Below are 13,494 nucleotides of genomic sequence, written 5' to 3'. Positions count from 1 at the left end.
AGTGTCTCCACTTTCACTTCCTGGTTTGGTTCGGCCGTTGACTGACAGCTCGTTTGAGGAAGCAGAAACAGGAAGTCACCAATTTCCTGTTTGCAGACTTCCTGGAGCCGCTCGACTTTTGACGGCGACAGGAGGATGAGTGTGGATCAAGTCTGAGAAGATCTGGTGGATCCTGTGAACCTGGACCAGGCTCTCCTTGAGGGGGACCAGTGTGGGCCAGGCATCTGACGGGAGGGCGAGTCTTCTTGAGATGACGTACAAACAGGAAGTCCCGATCTGATTTTCTTCCTGAAAATCCGTGCCTGCTGGTGTGGATCCAGGGACCTCCTCGTCATCAGACCCTGGTTGTTCCAGTCCGGGTCAAGGATCAGCGCTGAAGGACCGCACACGCCTGACCTGAGAAGGTAGGGGCGAGTTGAGGAGGTACGGGAAACCGGTAACACCATCCATCCTTTGTTTTGGCATCAATTCTCACGCTTTTAATTTAAAGTCCTGCCATCTTCTCGCCTGAGACATAATGGCCAAACCATGTCTGTCAGGGAGGAAATGATGAGGAAATCTGGAGTGGCAGAGAAGTATGGTGCAGGACATGTATGGTCGCTGTAAGACACTAGTACGGTGTGCTGTAGAGGTAACAGAGAAGTTCAAGGTGGAACTGGGACCCCATCAGGGATCAGCTCTGAGCCCCTTCTTGTTCGCAGTGGTGATGGACAGGCTGACAGATGAGGTTAGACAGGAATCCCCATGGACCATGATGTTTGCGGATGACATTGTGATCTGTAGTGAAAGCAGAGAACAGGTTGAGGAACATCTAGAGGTGGAGGTATGCTCTGGAAAGGAGAGGAATGAAAGTTAGTCGCAGCAAGACAGAATACATGTGTGTGAATGAGAGGAACTCGGGTGGAACGGTGAGGCTACAGGGAGTGGAGATCAAGAAGCTGGAGGATTTCAGGTACTTAGGGTCAACAGTCCAGAGCGTAGGAGAGTGTGGAAAAGAGGTGAAGAGACGGGTCCAAGCAGGTTGGAATGGGTGGAATAAAGTGTCAGGGGTACCAAGAGATAGAAGACTATCGGACTTCTGAAAGGAAAGGTGTACAAGGTGTGAGAGAGGAGGATCCAGAGAAAAGGGTTACATGGAGGTTGATTCGCTGCGGCGACGCCTGAAGGGAAAAGCGAAAAGGAGAAGAAGAAGAGACATCTGACACACATCGGTCTGAAGTGTCAGGAGACGAGATGTTCAGATCAAGCTTCATGACTGACGAGTAGAAGGGTTTGGAGGAGCCTTGTAAGCAGGAGGTAGAGGGTTGAGACCTTCCCGGTCTGCTAGCTAATTATGCTAACCCAAGCTAGCCTCGGTGTCCACAGACCGCCTGGCGACATCATGAACGACACGTACGCCGTGGTCAACAAGCCCAAAGCCTCCGCAGGCTCCGCCCACCCGACCGAAGCTCCGCCCACAGTCCCCGCAGAGACCAGGTGGGTCTTCGCCGCGCAGATGTTATTCTGCTTTTGATGACGGCGTGAAAACATCGGCTCCTGTACCGCCCTCCCTACAGGATCCCATCCCATCACTATGACAACGACCCCGCCCCCCTCTACAGCGCCCTGCGGCCCCGGGCTCGGCCACTCAGCACGTCCCATCCCTCCCCGCCGCTCTACGACATGGCTGCCCCGGCCAATCGGGGATCGAGGGCGGGGCCTCCTCCGGTCAGTCAGCTGGCGGCAGGTGGGTTCTTCTCCGTCCTTCGTGTGGGACTTCCCCTCCGGATGAGCGACGGACAGGAAGTCCCACCGACCCGGCGTCTTCTCTTCCAGGAGACCAGTGTCCAGCAGAGGACGAGTACGAGGTTGTCTCACCCGCCGTCAGAAAGACTCGAGATGTCCTGGGTGAGTGGCGTCCCCTGAGGTCTCTATGCTCAGCTAAGCTAGGCTAACTCCACCTGTGTGTCCTTCAGGCTTCAACTGTCGGATTCAGAAACCTCGAGGCCCGCGAGACCCCCCCTCGGAGTGGACCCAGGACGCAGCTGCTCTGGACTGAAGGCTCCAGACCAGGGGCTCTGGACCAGGGGCTCTGGACCAGGGGTTCTGGGTTGAGGGCTCCAGACCAGGGGCTCTGGACCAGGGGTTTTGGGTTGAGGGCTCTGGACCAGGGGTTCTATCAGCTGTTTGCACAGGTGATGACATTTGAACTGTGAGCTGGAATCTGAACTCCACGCTGAGCATCTGGTTTCCATGGAAGCCAAACATCAGCTGATCCAGCAGTGCTCTCCTTAATGTCCTCACAAACATGTTAAAGTCCTCTTGCTCCTGTTGTTATTGTCTTCCACCACTAAGTACAGGGCTGTCACACACCCACTCACACACACACACACACACACACACACACACACAAACACACACACACACACACACACACACACACACACACACACACACACACACACACACACACACACAGGGTGTGGGCCTGTTGAGGACCACAGGAATCCAGACGGAGATCAAGACAGCGTGGAGCTGAACCAAGGTCAGCAGGGTCAAAGGTCAGCTGGATCTGCTGGGTGGAGCTGCTTTCTGTCCTATCAGACAAGGTTTGGCCTCCAGGTCCAGTTCTTCTGGTCCCGGTTCTGCAGAACCTGACATCTAGCGTTGTCTCCTCAGACCCTCTCAGAAGGTCAGAGCTGTCACCATGGTAGCAATATCGCTTGTCGGGTTCCCGTGTTCCTCCCGGCCCGTCCGGTCGAGCCGCCGAAGCCCTGCCTGCTCCCCCAGCACCTTCTGCTCAGGTCCATCCATGGTGCTTCAATGATGTGCTCCATGTAGAACTCAACCAGACAATAAAGGGGTTTCTATCTATTCTCTGCTGTGTTCTTCCACTTCCACGGGTGGAGACCCCCCCTGGCCTCCTGAGGTCCTGATCCTGCAGCGGATCCAAGCTGGACAGAAACTCCAGGACGTAGTGCAGGAGGGAGGAAGAGGAGAGGTAGAACCTCCATCAGCTTGGAGAACAGGGCGGCAGCATCGCACTTCCTGGCTGAGGCAGAGACTGAGGACCCCCTGAGGCCTGAGGACCCCCTGAGGCCTGAGGACCCCCTGGAGGACCCCCTGAAGCCTGAGGACCCTCAGAGGACTAAGGACCCCCGGAGGGCCCACCTGATAACCTCCTGAGGCCCCAGAGGAGCCCCAGAGGACTGAGGACCTCCTGAGAAGACACCCAGGACTGAGGACCCCCCAGAGAACCCCCTGGGGACTGAGGACCCCCAGAGGCCAGTGGTGGGAAACATTAGATGAGTGTGAAGGCTCTGGATGTTCCTGGGGGTCCTGGAGCAGATGGATGGAAGGAGCTTCTGTGTGTGGTGGTCACCATGTTTACTGAGCACAGGGATGGGGGGGGCTGTTGCTAGGTAACAGCAGCTCCTCTTTGAAGTTTCCTCTCATTGTTTTTTTGAACAATCAGGTCAGTGAGCGCCTCCTGGTAACCATGACAACAACCCGTCCCATCCCATCCCAGAGCCCCCCGACATACAACTTTGAGTGGGGCCATGAGACCAGGAGGCCAGACGAGTGAACTAGGACACTAGGAGACTAGAGGATCGGGAGATTAGAAGAGTAGGAGACTAGGGAACTAGGCGATGGGAGGACTAGTGAACTCCTAGTCAAGTCCAAGACCCTGGTGCTCGTCTACCAGGCGGTGAATGGGACGGCCCGTCTTATCTCCAGGATCAGGTCCAGCCACTCGTCCCTACCCGTCCCCTCCGATCCGCCACCTCCGGGCGACCGTCCACCCCGTCACTCCGAGCCCTCGGCTGCAGATCCGACCCGTCTCGGATCTTCTGGGTCTCGGCTCCTCGGTGGTGGAACGAACTCCCGGAAAAGGTCAGAACGGCGGGGTCGCTGCCCATCTTCTGCGGTGAGCTGAACTCGTACGTCTTCACCAAGCACTACCCTGCTAATCACACTTAACCCCCCCACAAAAAAAACAAGAAATGAATGTATGTATGTATATGGTTTTGAGATGGTTATTTGATAGAGAGGTGACTTTGGAATAACGACTACTGGTACTTCGGATCTTTGGTGATTGAACTGCAATTTTTGTAAGTGGCTTTAGATAAAAGCGTCTGCTAAGTGACTGCAATGTAATGTAATATCTAGGAGACTGGTGAACTAGGAGACTGGTGAACTAGTGAGCTAGGAGACTAGTGAACTAGGAGACTTGAGGGATTTGAGGAAGGGAAGGCGGGAGGAAGGGAAGAAGAGAGGGATGAAGGAGGGGTGGAGGAACGCCGTCAGTGGTTGGATGGCCCAAATTACAGGGAGCGAATCAGAGGGCGGGAAACCACCGGTGTGACCTGATTACAGGGCGAGGAGCCGCCGGCCCGGAGGGCCCGCCCTGGCCCCCCGGCAGATGCCATCCGGCCCGGGTGGAGGTTTTAACCCCAACCCTGGCCAGGAGGCTAATTGGCCCCCTCCTCTGGACGCCGCAGGGTCGCCGTGGAAACCTGGTGAACTGTTGTCGCGGTGCCGAGGTCCAGAGTCTCCAGAGTCTCCAGAGTCTCCAGGGACCAGGGGGGCAGACGGGCCACGCCTCGGCGGCGGCCGGTCGGAGTCGGTGGCGGCGTTGGGACGCCACGACCTCCGACCTCAGCCAGAAGAGTCGGCGGTGTGACTCGGAGGGGAGGCCGGAGTCCGCGGCCGAGGCGGGAGGAGCCCCTGGAGGCCGCGGGTCATCGGGCTGGGCGGACGATGGGCTCCGGAGCATCAGGAGCATCTGGAGCATCTGGAGCAGACGTGCCTTCAGAAGCTCACATATCTTCTCCTCCATCCGCCCCCCCCCACACATCTGGTTTAAAGAGGAGAAAAACAGCAGATTAAGAGATGGACTGGTCCATTGTGTGACCGCGGGGAGGGGAGGTTCCGCGCTCAGACCTGGACTCTCTGGTCCCCCGACGGGCCGAGCGCCGTCTGGCTCCTCTTCCTCGGCCTCCTTCGTCCTCCTCTTCGTTCCGGGTCGGTGTGTCAGAACTCTGACCGACCGGCGGCGGAGCGGATCGGCGGCCGCCGCCGGGCGCTCCCCCCCCCCGGCCGGGCGCAGAGTGGTACGGTCCTGCTGGGGGCGGGCTCCGGCGGAGCGGGCAGACGGAGCCGAACCGAGCCGAGGAGGGAGCCGCTCCGCGCCGCTCCGCAGCACCGCGATCCTCCGCCCGAAGGCTCGGATCCGCCAGGATCCCCCGAACCCCGAACCCGCCGCCGCTCCGGGCCGCAGCCGTGGAGGCCCCGGCGGCCCCGGCGGCCCTCCGCTGCCCGCGGGAGCAGAAAGAGCCGAGCGGACGCGTGGATCTGAATCCGGACCGGACCTTCACCCCGCGGACCGGCCAGGTGGGTCCGGGGCGGCCGTCGGTGTGTGTGTGTGTGTGTGTGTGTGTGTGTGTGTGTGTGCGTGTGTGTGTGTGCGCGCGTATGTGAGTGTTTATGCGTGTACGGGCGCGTGCGCGTGTGTGTGGTGGAAAACGCCTCGCCTCCACGCCGCATCAGCGCCCATCTCCTGCTGCGGGTTCACGCGTGGAAAAGCTTTCTCCCCGTTTCCCATCATGCAGTGTGTGTGTGTGCGCGTGTATGCGCGCGTGCGTGCTGTGAGACCCAGGTAGGGCCTCGTCGCTTCGTTCATTTAAACTGGATTCGAAGCGTGAAATCGGCGTTGTGTGTGCGTGCGTGCGTGTGCGGGGTAGCGGGGGGGGCAGGGAGGCAGCGAGGCTCCAGACGCCGATCCATTAAAGAACAAAGGGGGGAGGAAGCGAAAGCCGCCGAAAAGCGGTCGTCGCCGCTCGGCCGCCCCGGTCCCGTCCGGTCCCCCGCCCCGGTCCCGTCCGGTCCCCCGGGCCGGTCGCCCCGGTCCGGCCGACCCCAGACGCCCGAACCGATACCGATCGATCCGGCGGTTCCTCGACCGGAGCGTCGGATGCGGCTCGTGGGAGCGTGGAAGGTGTTGGTGATGAAGATGATGAAGATGATGAAGGTTACCCTGACGTGTCAGCGCTCCAACCGACACCCCCATTAAAGTGTGGCGGATCGGAGTCAGTACCTTGAGACGATGATCAATAACTCGTAGCGGACGTTCATCCGATCGATCATCTCCACTGATCACAACCAGGCTTATTCATTGATTGAGGCGCAAAATCAATAATCGCTTATTTCCCGCGATGGGATTGAGAGGAGACGGCGTAAAAAGCGGAGCGACTGACGAAATGATCGATGGATCAATGGGAGCGATCGGTTTTATCTGGAGACGCCGGACCTCCGACGAAGGAGAAGAACCGGGCCGTGGTCGGGGAGAAGATCTGAGCCCCGTCTGGAGGCCTGAGGACCACAATGATGACAACAACAATAACAACGGCGAGAACGACAACAAGAAGGACAAGAACAGCGGCGGCGAGAACGACAACAATAACGACAACAATAACAACGACAACAAGGACGACAACAATAACAACGACAACAAGGACGATAACAACAACAACAACGACGATATCAACAACGAGAACAACAACAGCGTGGACAACAATCGGTGTGTGTACGGATGGCTTGCGTCCACCTGTCCGGCTCGGCGATGGACCTCCTGCCCCCCCCACAGCCCGGATCCTCCAGATGTTTCCAGGACGTGGAGGAGGAGCTCCGGACGTTCTCTTTCTCTGAACCAGAGATGTTCTTTAGAACATTCGTTGTGGTTCTGTTGAAGACCAGAGTACAAGCGACGGCCGACGAACCGTCGGGTCACGCTCCCGACCTCCTCTACATGGAGAACACGTAGAACCGGAGCAGATCCCAAAACCCTCCGTTCATCTGCCGTGGACGACGATGGTGTCGGCAGGCCATGCTCAGATGGACCCGAGGAACCCGAGGAACCCGAGGAACCCGAGGAACGCGGTTCCGTCCCAGAGGTTAGACACAAACTTCTGGGCCGAGCTCGTGTCTCGGTTCCTCCTCTCGGAAGCCGGGGTGGGCCGGCCCGGCCCGCCGGCGGCGCCCCCTGCAGGTCACACGGAGAGGCGGAACCTTGGCGGGGGCTGACGACCGAGCTCGTGCTACGTTCCACCTGAGCGGGATTATTGATCTGCTTGGAGATCGATGGATCGGGCTCTCCTTAAACCTCTGCTTGGAAGCCCATGGGACAGAGCCTGCTGAACAGGACCGCCTCTTTGTACCTCCTTGAACCATCACCTGCCACCTTCTACCTTGTCTCCTCTGTGGGACTCCTGACCCCCCCACGTGTGTGTGTGTGTGTGTGTGTGTGTGTGTGTGTGTGTGTGTGTGTGTGTGTGTGTGTGTGTGTGTGTGTGTGTGTGTGTGTGGTTGCTCTCCCTCCTGGGGTTTTTCATCAGACTGATGTGATTTCTGATCAATGATGGCCGATAATCAATGACTGGGGCTTTGTAGGTCCATCTGCTCCTTGTGTCCTCCTCAAACTCCATGGGAGTATCAGCCGATGTCACGGAGCCCAGGGATATATTGATCTCGTATCGGACAACTGATCACAGATGTGTGCTTGAGAAGGTGCGAGAAGGTTTTTGGACCCGAAGACGTCCCGTGTCTGAGGTCGGGGGGGTATTGATGATGAAGTGACGGGACCTCCAGATCAACAGGAGGATCACCGGTCAGAGGGCCAGATGTTCTGCTCGGAGGAGGCCGTCTGCGAGGACGGGCCCTTGAGGCGGAGCCGCAGAGCTTCCTGCTCAGGACGCTCGGCCGGTGGCCTGGAAGCGTCCGAAGGGATCTCCTCCGGGTCCCGGTCGCCTGACCTTCACCGCTCACATGTGACCTCTGCTGACAGAAACACGGAGAAGCTGGAGGTGATGAAAAAGGCAGGAAGTTAAACTACTGACCCCGACATGAGCTTCCTGTGACGTCACTCAGAACTCAGTGTTGTTTCCCCACGAGGGGACGGGCAGGAAGCTATCGGGCCTGACCTTTGACCTCCAGCAGTCCTGGGGAACCTGGGCTAGAGAGCACGCTGCAGGTGAGGGGGGTTAGCCTCAGGTGGAGTTTAGAGGGCTTCAGCCAGGCAGGGACGTGTTGGCACCACGGCTGCAGCTCCAGGCTGACAAGGTTCTCCAGAGAAGGTTCCGGTGATTTGTTGGTTTCTACTCACGTGTGGAAGAAGAAGCTCATACTTGGGGTCGTGAACCAGCCTGACGACATGGAGTGAGAGAGATACTTCCTGTCTGGAGGTGTCTCATCTGACCTTTGACACCCGCCGTGTGTGTGTGTGTGTGTGTGTGTGTGTGTGTGTGTGTGTGTGTGTGTGTGTGTGTGTGCATGTGTGTGTGTGTGTGTGCATGTGTATGTGTGCGTGTGTTTGTGTGTTGTGTGTGTGTGTGTGTGTGTGTGTGTGTGCGTGCGTGTGTGTGTGTGTGTGTGTGCGTGCGTGTGTGGTGTTGAGCTCCCAGTGCAGCAGGTTTGATTTGAGAAGGTTCATGAGGAGGACGGTTGTGATGAAGATCAGAGTTTGTGAAGCTCCTGGATGGATGGTGTGTCCTGTGTTGGTTGCTAGGCGACGTGTGTGTGTGTGGAACGTGGACGAGGGTCCCGGGTCGCAGATGGAACACAGAGGCCGGGTCCTCATGAATATTCATCCTTGGGGAACCGGCCCGTTCCGCTTCCGTCTCACGGGATTAATCCGACTGATTCTGCCGAGAATTGTTGACAATCGCAGTTGTTTCCGTAGCAACGGTGACCCGCGACCGGGAACAATCCGGCGTCCTCAAACGCGTCTCATTTTTTGTAAAATGGCAAAGTTTGAAGGCCTTTAGAACCGGGGGGTTGAGTCCTATCTGTCGCCCTCGGGATCTTCTGCTTTTTGCTTTCTTGTCCAGGTTCATCCCATAAACAGAGAAAAGAGAAGATAATCAATAATCCCATAAGTGATCAGCCCTTTGATTTTCTCTGATAAACAACACGCCCCTTAAGAGGAGCCAACATGGCTGCCGGTCAGACGCAGTTTCATCAGCCATCCATTACATTGCTTTGATTAACTGGGTGTGTGTGTGTGTGTGTGCACGCACACAAATACACACCCACACAAACACAATGCCCTCCGCTGAACGTCTCTGAAACTGAGAATTGATGTGACTGGTTTGAATTTATCATTCAAACTCTTGGAGATCTTTGTGTCTGCAGTTGTTTGCTGCCGATCTCCTGTGAACGTTTCTGTTCTCCGTCAGGAATCTGGAGGAGAAGGTGGAGGAGAAGGTGGAGGAGAGGGTGGAGGAGAGGGTGGAGGAGAAGGTGGAGGAGAAGGTGGAGGAGAAGCCTGAGGGCTCAGTCAGGGGTCACGTGACTCTGAGCTCCTCGTCCGAGGCCTCCAGATGCCAGATGGCCAGGTGATGTTGCTAGTGCTAGCATGCTAACAAAAGGTGCTGGGTAAGATGATGCTCCCAACCCCCCCAAAAAAAACCAAAGAAACAAAGAAATGAATGTATTAATGTATGTGGTTCTGCGAAGGCTATTTGGTAGAATGGTCACTTCTGACTTCCGACTACTGGTCCTTCGGGTCTTCGGTGACTGAATCGCACTTTTTGTAAGTTGCTTTGGATAAAAGCATCTGCCAAATGACTGGAATGCAATGTAATGTAATGTAATTTAATTTAATGCAATGTAATGTAACGCAATGTAATGTAATGCAATGTAATGCAATTTAATTTCATGCAATGTAATGCAATGTAATGCAATGCTCCGGCTGAGGTCGAGGAGAGAAGAAGAGTGATTGGCATTTCAAAGTGATCGATCACATGATCTTTCAAACAAGGATAAGGACCTCCTATTGATCAGCATTAACTGATCAATAGGAGGTCTGAGATGAAGTCCTGATCGTTAGAACCTGGAAGAACTGGAGGACAAACGGCGGTGAGAAGAAGAGGACAAAATGGGGTCATGTGATCAGCGGGCATCTGATGAAGCTCTGATAGGACACTCAGACCACCCTGAAGCCTGCTGTGTGTGTGTGTGTGTGTGTGTGTGTGTGTGTGTGTGTGTGTGTGTGTTGTCCTGGAAACACAATGCGTCTTTGTCATGTGTTTATTGGAGCCTGTGATCGGGGCCGGGGGCCGTGTCAGCGTCAGGGGGCTGGAGGTCGGGGGCGGGAGGTACAGGGGGCTGGACGTCCAGGGGCCAGGGGGCTGGAGGTCCAGGGGGCGGGGGCCGGGGGCTGGAGGGCCGGGGGCTTGAGGTCCAGGGGCTGGGGGCTGGAGGTCCGGGGGCTGGGGGCCAGGGGCTGGAGGTCCAGGGGGCTGGCGGTCCGGGGACCAGGGGGCTGGAGGTCCAGGGGGCTGGCGGTCCGGTCCCAGGGGGCCAGGTCAGCGTCGGGGCCGTTTGAATGCAGCGCAGTCAGACGTCTGAGACGGGCTGCTCGTCACTGAAAGGTCAGCAGATGCGGGTCTAGACGTGCCCTGATCCTCGGGTTGCAGTAGATCCTCTCCCAGGGTTTCCCTCTGTCCGACCCTTCAGAGCTGTTTGAGGGTCATCATTTGCTCTCCTGGTCTGTGAACTTCGGTTCTTCTCCGGGACCGGACGCCCCTCTGTCCCAGGGTCCTCGAACCCCTCGTGTGACGGGCAGCCCTCCGCTCAGAAGATGGCGCTGCGTCTCTCTCAGAGTTATATATGCTGTCTCTAGATGTGAAGGCCTTTGACCTCTGGAGCCTCTGGTGTGTGTGTGTGTGTGTGTGTGTGTGTGTGTGTGTGTGTGTGTGTGTGTGTGTGTGTGTGTGTGTGTGTGTGTGTGTGTGTGTGTGCAGAAGGAAGCCCCGCCCCCTCATCGCTGCGCTATCTTGCTAACTCCGAGGGAAACCAGCTGGTGTTACTCACTGTTGCGCTCACGGGGTAAAACTGTCAAAACAAGGTCCCAGTGAGGGGGAAACACTTAGCCTAGCACGGCGTGAACACTTGCCCGAGCCTAGACAAGCATGTAGACCAGAAATTGCACTTGTGGGAAATTGTGAGCCCAGCACAAAGAGTTGAAACTGAGGGAAATTGTGAGCCCAGCACAAAGACTCTTGGGTGGGGGGAGGGATACTGCTAGCATAGCTTAGCACAATGACAATGACAGAGAGATTGGGAGATATTGGCAGTCCAACTTGGCACAAAGAGTCAGAGAAGAGGGCCATTGCTTGCCTAGCTTAGCACCTAGCCTGGAAACATGTGTTTGACGTCTGTCATCACAGTGAAAGCTGAGGGTCCTCACTGCGATAGAAAGTCCCTTCAGAGGCTGAACCTGAAACCCTGCTCAAAAAAGGTCGAAACACACACACACACACACACAGCAATCATGGTTTGCGTACTGACACACACACACACACTCACACACAGCAATCATGGTTTGCGTACTGACACACACACACACACTCACACACAGCAATCATGGTTTGCGTACTGACGCACACACACACACACACACACACACACACACACACACACACACACACACAGAGGCAGTGACAGATCAGCACATTAGCTAATTAGCCTGCTGAGTGGGGGGGCAGAGGTCAACAGATGTCTCTATGAATGTGTGTGTGTGTGTGTGGGTGTGTGGGTGTGTGTGTGTGTCAGGGTTAATTTTCACCCTTAGTGCTTCAGCCTCTGTTAAACTTTTATTTTCTACACATTCCTTGAACATCTGACCGCCTCCCCTCTTGTGACCCCTCCCCCTCTAGGCTCTTCATCGGGGGGGTGGTGTCCTCCTTCCTCCTTCTTCTACATCCTCTTCTCCTTCTTCTTCTTCCTCCTCCTTCTCCTTCCTCCTTCTCCTTCTTCCTCTTCTTCTTCTTCTTCCTCCTCCTCCTCTTCCTCTTCTTCTTCTTCTTCCTCCTCCTCCTCCTCCTCCTCCTCATCCGCTCAGCACAAGTGATCCTGGTCCAGGTGTGTGAGATCCATCCAAACCTGTCAATCAAAAACAAACCCTGTGATGTTTGACCTCCTGAAGCAGAAGCACTCTGATTGGACGGTCAGCTGATGTTGTCGCTCGGCCTCCTGTGTCACAGCAGCCTCTCAGCATAAACGCAGGAGGACACTGAGACACAAGGACCAGCTCTCACAGAAGTGTGTGTGTGTGTGTGTGTGTGTGTGTGTGTGTGTTAGGGTTAGGGTTAGGGTTAGGAGGGGGGGGGTGAGAATGCCAGACAGTATGAGATTGAAGTTTCCATCCAGCTCTGTGTGTTGTCAGGCAGGAACTGATCAATTCCATAACACACACACACACACACACCAGCCTGCTGTCACCTGTGGTTTCTCCAGGGGGTTGTATCTCAGCGGTGCCTGGTAGATGAAACCATCTGCAGATGGAGTGGAACCTCTGACTGGTCTCCACTCGGATTAACGGGGGAACATTGTGGCGTCCTGCTGCGGCGGCAGCCAATCAGGGCCCGGCGTGCGTCTGGAGTCACTGCAGCATGTATTTAAGCACCACTGGTGTGTGAGCCAGAGATTTACTGTCTGGAAGACTGTGTGTGTGTGTGTGTGTGTGTGTGTGTGTGTGTGTGTGTGTGTGTGTGTCTTTCTGTCTTTGGCAGGAAGCTGTTCTGAGTGACAACATCTGTATATATTCACGTCACACACACGCACACACACACACACGACATGCGTCCCACAGCAAATGACACATCACACACCTTCCCACATCATGTGACACACATCAGTGAGTGTTTCCGTGGATTTGGCCTTTGACCTGTGACTTCCTGCTCCGGGCTCAGCGGGACCGGCAGCCATATTGTTGTGGTTGTTCCTGATAGCTGATTGGACGGGGCCGAACCGTGTGACCGGACGTTTCTTTTCCTTCTCTGTTTCTCTCTCCAGTCATGACCCCGTGAGGCCGGACTTCATCAGACCTTCTCGCCCCCCCACACCTCCACCATGCTGTCCTTCTTGCTCCTCGTCCTCGCCGTCTCCCCCCCGCTCCCGTGCGCCCCGGCCCCGCCCCCCTCCGCGGCGCCGGCCCGGCTGGCGTACCGGACCTTCGACACGTCCCTCACCCACATGACGGTCCACCGGCGGACGGGCGAGGTGTTCGTGGGGGCCGTGAACCGCGTCCTGAAGCTGTCGGCCAACCTGACGGAGCTGCGCAGCCACACGACCGGGCCGGTGGAGGACAACGCCAAGTGCTACCCTCCGCCCAGCGTGCGAGCCTGCGCCCACCGGTCCGTCCTTCGCCCCGCCGCCCGCCCGCCGCCGCCTCCCGCCCCTTTTCACCCTCTCACCTGTGGTCTGCCCCCGCAGCTTGGAGCCTTCCGACAACGTGAACAAGCTGCTGCTGGTGGACTACACCGGGAACCGGCTGGTGGCCTGCGGCTCCATCTGGCAGGGCGTCTGCCAGTTCCTCCGCCTGGAGGACCTCTTCAAGCTCGGGGAGCCGCACCACCGCAAGGAGCACTACCTGTCCGGGGCCAGGGAGGCCGACGGCATGGCAGGTGGGCGGGGGCGAGGCCGGGGGGGCCGGGGGGGCCGGGGCCGGGCAGG

At 56.9% G+C, this 13,494-nt stretch overlaps 2 protein-coding genes across 5 annotated transcripts in view; both read left to right on the top strand.

Annotated features, from left to right (window-relative positions):
• Positions 1 to 78: 78 nt before the first annotated feature.
• Positions 79 to 2,838, top strand: ptpn18 (protein tyrosine phosphatase non-receptor type 18). Of its 4 annotated transcripts, none has more exons than XM_086142105.1 (5): positions 79 to 423; positions 1,366 to 1,476; positions 1,557 to 1,726; positions 1,816 to 1,887; positions 1,956 to 2,838. In XM_086142105.1, the coding sequence occupies exons 2-5, from the start codon at positions 1,382 to 1,384 to the stop codon at positions 2,036 to 2,038; spliced, it is 420 nt and encodes a 139-aa protein (XP_085998231.1). In that variant the 5' UTR covers positions 79 to 423; positions 1,366 to 1,381; the 3' UTR covers positions 2,039 to 2,838. The 4 variants fall into 4 exon arrangements, with proteins under 4 accessions (XP_085998231.1, XP_085998230.1, XP_085998229.1 ...); XM_086142104.1 differs by having other exon boundaries at positions 81 to 404; positions 1,351 to 1,476; XM_086142103.1 differs by having other exon boundaries at positions 82 to 404.
• Positions 2,839 to 5,140: 2,302 nt separating this feature from the next.
• plxna3 (plexin A3) overlaps positions 5,141 to 13,494 on the top strand; it is a 39,403-nt gene continuing 31,049 nt past the window's right edge. Inside the window, exons 1-3 of the mRNA XM_086142100.1 lie at positions 5,141 to 5,373; positions 12,835 to 13,175; positions 13,255 to 13,445. Coding sequence (XP_085998226.1) covers positions 12,892 to 13,175; positions 13,255 to 13,445 — 475 coding nt within the window. The 5' untranslated portion in view covers positions 5,141 to 5,373; positions 12,835 to 12,891. The remainder of the gene's footprint in view (positions 5,374 to 12,834; positions 13,176 to 13,254; positions 13,446 to 13,494) is intronic.

Source organism: Fistularia commersonii, chromosome 34 (genome assembly GCF_037954325.1).
Source record: "Fistularia commersonii isolate RoL2024-O1a breed Wild chromosome 34, RoL_Fcom_v1.0, whole genome shotgun sequence".
NCBI classification, from domain to species: Eukaryota; Metazoa; Chordata; class Actinopteri; order Syngnathiformes; family Fistulariidae; genus Fistularia; species Fistularia commersonii.
The sequence above is the reverse complement of the archived record's forward strand: the minus strand, read 5'-3'. Positions and strand labels throughout refer to the sequence as shown.